This window comes from Megascapheus bottae, chromosome 22, assembly GCF_031878675.1.
Source record: "Megascapheus bottae isolate mThoBot1 chromosome 22, mThoBot2.hap1, whole genome shotgun sequence".
Taxonomy (NCBI): domain Eukaryota; kingdom Metazoa; phylum Chordata; class Mammalia; order Rodentia; family Geomyidae; genus Megascapheus; species Megascapheus bottae.
This window is the reverse complement of record NC_143530.1, coordinates 15756232-15765562: the sequence shown is the minus strand read 5'-3', so window position 1 is coordinate 15765562 and position 9331 is coordinate 15756232. Positions and strand designations below refer to the sequence as shown.

The window sequence follows — 9331 nt, the reverse complement described above, 5'->3', positions numbered from 1 at the left end:
AAACTCAACAGAAAACCTCAGGATTGAACAACTGTATAGACCAAGTAGATCTAACAGACATCTGCAGATTATTTCACCCAGAACATCACAATATATGTTTTTTTCAGCAGCACATGGAACAATTTCCAAAATAGACTACATTTTAGGGCATAAAACAAACGTGTGCAGATTCAGAAACATTGAAATTATTCCCTACATTCTCTTAGACCACAAGGGCACCAAAGTGGAATTGAATACCAGTCTCCACCAATGAAAACCCTGTAACTCATGGAGATTGAACAACACATTGTTGAATCACCAATGGGTCATCGAGGATCAGAACAGAAATTCAACAGTTTATGAAATTAAACAAAAAGGAGCACACAAAATACCAGCTCCTTTGGAACAGAGTAAAGGCAGTACTCAGAGGAAAAATTATATCTGAGTGTTTACATTAACAAATTGAAAAAATTGCAAACCAACAATTTAATGTCCCACCTTAAGCTCTTGGAAAAAGAGCAACAAATGAAATCTAATCCCAGTAGAAGAAAGCAAATTATTAAAGGAAAAGCAGAATTAAATGAATTGGAGTCCAAAAAACTATAGAAAGAATCAACAAAACAGAGTTGGTTCTTTGAAAAAGTTAACAAAATTGACAGGCCCTTAGCAAATCTTACCAAAAAAAGAAGGGAGCATACCGAAATAAACAAAATCACAGATGAGAATGGTAATATCACGACAGAAATTACCAAGATCCAGAGCATCATGAGGGAATACTTTTCAAACCTTTATGCCAACAAATTTGAGAATCTAGAAGAAATGGACGAATTCCTAGCCAATATTAACATACCCACACTGAACCAAGAAGAACTAACCCAACTAAACACACATATTTCAAACACTGAGATAGAAATGGCAATAAGAGAGCTCCCATCCAAGGAAGCCCAGGGCCAGATGGATTCACAGCTGAGTTCTATAAGGTCTTCAAAGCAGAGCTCACACCAATACTCCTCAAGATCTTTAACGAAATTGAAAATGAAGGTTCTTTGCCAAACTCATTCTATGAAGCCAGTATAACCCTCATCCCCAAAGCAGAGATTCATCAAAGAAAGAGAACTATAGACCCATTTCTTTGATGAATATTGATGAAAACTTCTCAACAAAATACTGGCCAATCATCTTCAGCAACTCATCAAAAAATTATGCACTATGATGAAACAGGATTCATCACAGGAATGCAGAGCTGGTGCAACATATGCAAATCAATTAATATAATTTAACACATCAACAAGAGCAAGGACAAGAGTCATATGATTGTCTCAATAGATGCAGAAAAGGTATTTGACAAGATCCAACACCCCTTTATACTAAAAGCTCTGGAGAAGCTAGGAATCCATGGAACATTCCTCAGTATAATTAAGGCTGTGTATGAAAACCCACAGCCAGCATTATACATAATGGAAAAAAGCTAAAGCCATTTCCTCTAAAATGAGGGAGGAGACAAGGATGCCACTCTCTCCACTCCTCTTTAACATAGTATTAGAATTCCTTGCCAGAGCAATAAGGCAAGAAGCAAACATAAAGGGGATCCAAATAGGGAAAGAGGAAGTAAAACTTTCCCTCTTTGCAGATGACATGATTCTGTATTTAAAGAACCCTATAGACTGCACTCCCAAGCTGCTTGAGCTGATTCAAAACTTTGGCAAGGGAGCAGGGTATAAAATTAACCCTCAAAAATCAACTGCCTTCATATATGCTACCAATGACAGGAATGAGGCAAAAATCAGGAAAACAACTCCTTTTGCAATAGCCTCAAAGAAAATAAAGTACCTAGGAATTATCTTAACTAAGAATGTTGATGAAAACATTTAAAACCCTGAAAAAGGAAATTAAAGCAGAACTGAGGAAATGGACAAACCTCCCATGCTCCTGGATTGGAAGAATCAACATTGTGAAAACGGCAATCTTGCCAAGGGCTATCTACAAATTCAACGCAATACCCATCAATATCCCAATGTCATTCTTTAAAGAAATAGAAGAGGCAATTCAAAATTTCATATGGAATAATAAAAGGCCCCGTATAACAAAAACACTTCTTAGAGAAAGAACAGCGCAGGAGGAATTTCAATACCAAACTTTAGATTCTACTACAGAGCTATAGTGATCAAAACAGCTTGGTCCTGGCACAAGAACAGGTCTGAAGACCAATGGAATAGAACTGAGGACTCAGATATTAACCCACCAACCTATGGCCACCTAATCTTTGATAAGGGAGCCAAAAAAATAGAATGGAAGAAAGACAGCCTCTTCAAGTGGTGCTGGCAGAACTGGTTAAGCACCTGCAGAAAACTAAAGTTGGATCCTTCTTTGTCACCGTGTACCAGGATTAACTCCAAATGGATCAAAGACCTCAAGGTAAAAGCAGATACACTAAAAACTTTACAAGAAAGAATAGGAGATACACTAGGTCTCCTTGGCCCAGGTAGAAACTTTCTTAATAAGGACAAAAAAACACAACAAATCAGAGAAAGTCTGGATAAGTGGGACTGCATTGAGCTGCATATCTTCTGTGTGGCAAAGGACATAGCTAGCAAATTAATTAGAAAGCCTACAGAGTGGGAGAAGATCTTCACTAACCATACAACAGACGAAGGCCTCATATTTAAAATATATCAACAGCTCAAAAAATTGAGCTCCCAAACTAATCTCCAAAGAAACAACCATCACAGTAAAAGATGGACCAAAGACTTAAAGAGGGTCTTCTTTGAAGAAGAAATAAGAATGGCCTATAGACACATGAAGAAATGCTCGACATCTCTGGCCATAAAAGAAATGCAAATCAAAACAACTCTAAGATTCCACCACACTCCAGTTAGAATGGCCAGGATCAAGAAATCTAAGAACAACAGATGCTGGAGGGGATGTGGCTAGAAGGGAAAACTACTGTACTTTTGGTGGGAGTGTAAACTTGTTCAACCACTATGGAAAGCAGCATGGCAGTTCCTCAATAGACTAAACATAGAGTTACCCTATGACCCAGCAATTCCACTCCTTGGCATTTACCCAATCGTCCAGAAACAAGAACATACTAAATCCACTAGCACAATGATACTCATTGCAGCACTATTCACCATAGCAAAGATATGGAACCAACCCAAATGCCCCTCATTTGATGAATGGATCAACAAGATGTGGTCTTTATACACAATGGAATTCTAAGCTGCTGTCAAAAAGAATGACATTGCCCCATTTGTAAGGAAATGGAAAGACTTAGAAAAAATCATATTAAGTGAAGTAAGCCTGACTCAAAGGAACATAGGCTCAGTGATTTCCCTCATTTGTCCTAATCAGTAGAAACCTTGGGCTCTCCTAGCAGAGATTTACAATAGAACAAAATGTAAATTCATAAGGCCATATAGAATGATGCTAAATGTAAGGACCTCTAAGATATACAAACAAAAGCCATATAATGAGTGATTGTTGTCCTTAATGGACTATGTTATCTCTCATTTCTTTTGCTGTCCCTTGGTTATCTCATATTGTTACAATATTTCACCTTGTTATCTGATATATTGGATATATGCATATTTGGTTATTTGAAATAGTATAGAGAAGGGGGTAAAACAAGATGAGGGGCTGGGGTTTGGGGAGGGAAATGGGTACCAAGACATGAGAAAGGGTATCAATGTATGTGAAGTAATGCACCTTCTATCTGGTGAATACAATGTAACCCTTCTACTAATTACAATAAAAATATATGAAAAAAATAATTTCTATATGTTCTCATTGATTCAAGCGCTTATGCTTACGATATATGAAAGAAATGTTAAGAATTATATATACACAGTGTATTATTTACTGTTAATATTTAATGATGCATAGTTAAAATAAAAGTACATAAATAGTACATAAAATTTGAGAACTATTAATTACAATGTGTTTAGTTATTATTGTTGTTATAATGATGTTGTACAGTAGCATAAGTCAGGTAGAGTATGCATTTCTTCTTCTCCTCTTCTCCTCCTCCTCCTCCTTGTCTGTCTGGGCACTGTCACTGAGCTGTTCAGCCCAAGGCTTGTGCTGTATCACTTTGAGCCATATCACCACTTCCAGTTTTCTGGCGGTTAATTGGAGTTAAGAGTCTCACAGACTTTTGTGTCTGGCTGGCTTTGAACCATGACCCTCAGATCTCAGACTCTTGAGTAGCAAGGATTACAGGTGTGAGCCACCAGGGCCCATCTTAAGAATCCATTTCTTTTGGAATAATGTCACTCCACTCCCTCTCTTTCAGTTTTTCCTTCTGTTCCCACCCATAATCTGTATAGTTCATTTTTAACAGTGACTAGTGAGAACCACTACAATGCAATGGTGACTATATAATGATATTTGCAATGTCTATAAATAGCTGAGGTCAATAAACCTATGAGATTCACAATTCTTTGAAAGATCAAAGTGTGTCACACATGATGGCAGCTTGTTGGTATCAAACATTGATTGACTTGGGCTAGAATTGCAGAGAAATAAAATGTTTCTCTGTCAAATCTGACAGGATATTATAAATATGAACATATGCCCTACTTTTTTTCCAATGGTTAGCTTAAGTAATTCATTTGCATTATACTTTATATTACAACACTTTAATTACTTAACAGTTAACAATTTTACAATGTAAGAAGAAGAGTGGACAAATTAATATATTTTCACAAGATAATACTCACCCTAATACATTTCAGTTAATCCTTTCTAAATGTCATTCTGAAGAATGAAAGAAACACAAAATATTCCAAAATAATTCACATGAAATCTAAGAGACAAAATGAGGTATTAGAGAATCCTATATAAGCCTGGTATAATTTTTATTATTTATTTATTTATTTATTTTTAATTTTTATTTATTATTGTAATTAATAGAAGGGTTACATGATATTTGCCAGATAGATGGTGCATTAATTCCCATACATTGATACCCTTTCACATGTCTTGGTCCCCATTTCCCTCCCCCCACCCCCACCTCTCATCTTGTTTTCCCCCCTTCCCTATCCAATTTCAAATAACCAAATACAAATATATCCGATATATTAGGTAACAAAGTGAGATACTGTAACAATATGAGATAACCAAGGGACAGCAAAAGAGATGAGAGATAACATAGTACTTTAAGAACAACAATCATTCATTATATGGCTTATGTTTCTATATCCTAGAGATCCTTTCATTTAGCGTCCTACAAGATTTGCAATAGAGCAAAACCTGGTATAATTTTTAAATTGTATCAGTTACTCTCTAACAAATATTACTTAGAACTGAAAATTCTTCTCACTAATTTTCCTAATGCTGCCTTCACATCCTTATTCCTCAGGGTGTAGATGAAGGGGTTGAGGGTTGGAGTCACCACTCCATAGAAGAGAGCCATGAATTTGGGCTGGTCCCTTGTGAAGGAGGAGGGAGGCTGCAGGTACATGCTAACAGCAGGGCCATAAAATAACAAAACAACAATGAGATGAGAGGAACATGTCCCGAAGGCCTTTTTCCTTCCTTCTGAAGAACTAATATTTAATATAGCATGTCCAATTTTAGCATAGGAAGAAAGAACTAAACATAGAGGAACAGCCAGTACAAAAATGCATGCCACAGAGAGTGCAAGCTCATTGGCCTCCTTTTCTCCACAGGAAGTCTTGATCAGAACTGGAATTTCACATACCAAGTGGTCCAGTTTATTGGCGCCACACATGGGCAACTGGAGCGTCATGGAAGCTTCAGAAATTGCATAGGTCATTCCAGTCACCCACACAATGGACATCAACAGGATGTAGAGGCGCTGGTCCATGATGAGGGTGTAGTGCAGGGGTCTGCAGATGGCCACATAGCGATCAAAGGACATAATGGCCAAGAGTAGACTTTCTGTGCCTCCCATTATGCTGTAGAAATAAAGCTGAAGCACACACCGAGTATAGCTGATTGTCTTTGTGGAACTTCCCAGGTTAACCAGCATCTGTGGGACGATGCTGGTGGTGTAGCACATGTCCAAAAAGGAGAGGTTGGTGAGGAAGAAATACATGGGGCTGTGGAGCCGGGGGTCTAACCTGGACACCAGGATGATGGTGATGTTTCCCAACATAGCGATGGGGTATGTGATCACAAGAATAATGAATAGAGGAAGCTCCAGCCAAGGCCGGTCAGCAAAGCCTAGGAGAATGAACTCTTCAGGGTGGCTTTCATTCATGAATTCCATTGCCGTTAGTTGATTTCACAAACAGTATGGTGGTATCAGAAAAAGTAGAAATTTTGAAAAATTTTAAAATGCAATTAGACCTTTACTACACAGGCATAGCAGATTAGGTATGGTAAGAGATATAATATCCACTGTTCAGTTACCCGGTGACTCTAGGTTTTTGTTATGATACCCTTTATTAAATTAATTGCCCTCTGTAAATTATTCACTTATTTTGAAACTGAATTTTTTCCTGTGTGTTATAAGGATGACTGTAACTCTATCATTGGGTTCTAATGAAAATTAAGTTAAAAGTGTAAGTGACTGGGAAAGTCCAAAGCCATGCTTTTCAAATTTGTCTTGCATAATAATCTTCTGAGGAAGCTATCATAATGAAGGATATCTGATTTATCTCTAAGCCTTTGCTGGAGAAGACACTGCGTTGGAGGGTGATGAATTGAATAGCTTATTTTCAGAAGCATCATTAGTGAAATCCTAAGAGAAGTCAAAGTATTGAGATAGTGATAATACAATGAGAGATTTTCTTTTAAAAAAGTAATAAAATTCATCAGGAAAGATTTGTCTATCACCAATTGCTCAGTGGAATAATTATATAATGTCCACAAATAGTAAGAGGACTTTGACCTTAAACTGTCTTTATTAACTACTTCAGATTAAATAAAAATGAAATTATTAGAATTTCAAAGTAATGATCATAAAAGTTCAATAATTACATAATCACTTTGTTTATTACAGTGGCCTTGGTCTCTCCATGTTCAAAACATTCTTTTCTTATTTTATACATTTTTTTTGTCTTGAACATCTACTTAATCTAAACGTTGGACATTTAAAAATCTTTGATAAATTTTAGTGAGTTAGCCTACATTGTATAGACTTCTTTATTGAGTTGACACATCTTTTTAAAGTTTAGGCAGTTGTAAGTGTTCTACTAATTACACACAGCTATAAATACTTTTTTGAGGGCCAGGAGTTTGGCCTAGTGGTAGAGTGCTTGCGTTAGCATGCATGAAGACCCAGGTTCAATTCCTCGGTACCACATACATAGAAAAAAGCAGAACGTGGTGCTGAAGCTCACATGGTAGAGCTCTAGCCTTGAGAAAGTCCTAGGAAAGTGCTCATGCCCTGAGGACCGGCAAAAAAATAAATAAATACAATTTTGAAATCCCCAAGTGTCAAGAGAAGAGTTAACTTATCAATTCAAGGAAGAACTTACTCAGATCATAAATTAGTTTTATGTTTTTCAAATATTCAACTTTTTTTGATTTCCAGCTAAAATGTATATTGAAAACAATAAGATCCACAATCTGAGTAATGCTGTATTTTGGAAAACATTAATTAGGTAATGAGGGTTTTTTTTCTTTATTCTGTTCTTTTCTTTGTTAAATGTGCTTCATGAAATCCACAATTTCTGATAAAGTTAGTGATATCCATATGGGAAGGTCAGATAACTTCCCACAGATAAAATTCTGAGTCACTATTTGAGTCATCTAATGGTTAAGAATGTTAGTCCTATTCTTATTATAAGAATATTTTTCACATTCCTTATTTCAGTAAATCCTCAGTGTTATCCTCAGATTGTCACCGAATGCTACTAGGTATTGAAACTGATTGTAAGTTCTGTTTCAATATTTCTGTGGAATATTTTCTGTGGAAACTATAATCTAGGAAAGTTTCCTGAATAAATGTGCTTCTATACCTTGTGTAGCTGATATTATTTAAGATGCTATTTTAATTATTTTAGCAAACTATAGGGTCATATCTTTGTCTAAATTCTTAGAGTGAAATTATCTGCTGGCAAGGAACTATGAAATATACTTTATAAATCATTAAATATTACAAAATGAGAATTTGTCCACATTACTGAATACTTGAACTATTCATTCATCAATTGTCTACTTATTTATTAATCATATTCACCTTTAATAATTTTATACTACTCACTATCTTTAGGCATTTAAAAATAATTTTAGATTTGATAGTCCCTTAACTTTCCCACAATTACTTATAACTATATTGAATGACAGTATTTACTTCAGTATTCTTCAATAAATTTCATTACTTTTGTAACATTAGGATTCTTTACATATTATTCACCTTAGTCAATGTGATTTTGTTTTATATTTTTAATTTCACATCCCCAAAGTAAAATTTATACTCAAATATATGTACATAAACATACTTATATGCTATGTATATGTATGCATTATACATAGTTTATAGATCTAATAACATTCACTTAAAAATACTGAAACAGAGGCTGTCTGAACTCTACAGAACAGAATGACAGGTGACAATAAGAGATCAGAGCATTAGAACAACAAATGCATTAGACACCATCAGGTACTGTAAACTGCTTTGTTGAAAAGATTAAAGCAAAGAGCATTTTCTTATTGCATAGAATCTGGATGAAACATACTGATATAAGTATTCATGGCATATTTTATCCTATTTTAAAATGTTTTTTGTAGTGTATTTAATATTTCATGTTTCATTGTATGCAAGTTAAACTCTTTGATATATAGTATTCATTGGAAATGTCTTTGAAGTTGATTTGAGTGAGAGGTATGGAAAGAGATTAATCACAAAGAGAAGGCTAGCTGTTCCTGAAGTAATGGAGTGCAGAATTACCATGGCTTAGAGGAGGCGTCCTGAAGTACAATGCTCCACATCTCTCCTATGTGTATCAGGTACTATGATCATAATGCATCCCGGCCCTTCTTGAGGATTCATAGCCTCTAAGCATAAGTGTGTTTTTCGTTTTGTTATTTTGGTAAATATTACATAGTATAAAGGAATTATGAAGGGAATTCATCAGACATTTTCAGAATTACAGAGAAAGACTTTTAAACAAACAAAAAACCAGGTGCATACTAACAATTACCTTCAGAGTGTCTAGTTTTTCAGTTGATGCAGGGCACTAAAGGAGAAACACCCCAGGCTGGGATGACAATACTAGAAAATAACATGTTGCTCTGTGGCCATGGTATTTGTACATGCTAGCTGAGAACTCCTGGGCATTGTTTGCACACAGACCACTCATTTATCCTCTTCCCAGATGATTTGCCAGAGACAATTCTTTGGGACATAATTCATTGTGGAAATACTTATTGTCTACAAAGT

The 9331-nt window shown here is 35.6% G+C and overlaps 1 protein-coding gene across 1 annotated transcript; it reads right to left on the bottom strand.

Moving 5' to 3' along the window:
* Positions 1–5272: 5272 nt before the first annotated feature.
* Positions 5273–6211, bottom strand: LOC150048059 (olfactory receptor 2B6-like). The gene has a single exon (XM_090355366.1). It carries the CDS (start codon positions 6209–6211, stop codon positions 5273–5275), a length of 939 nt encoding a protein of 312 aa, XP_090211492.1.
* Positions 6212–9331: the final 3120 nt, after the last annotated feature.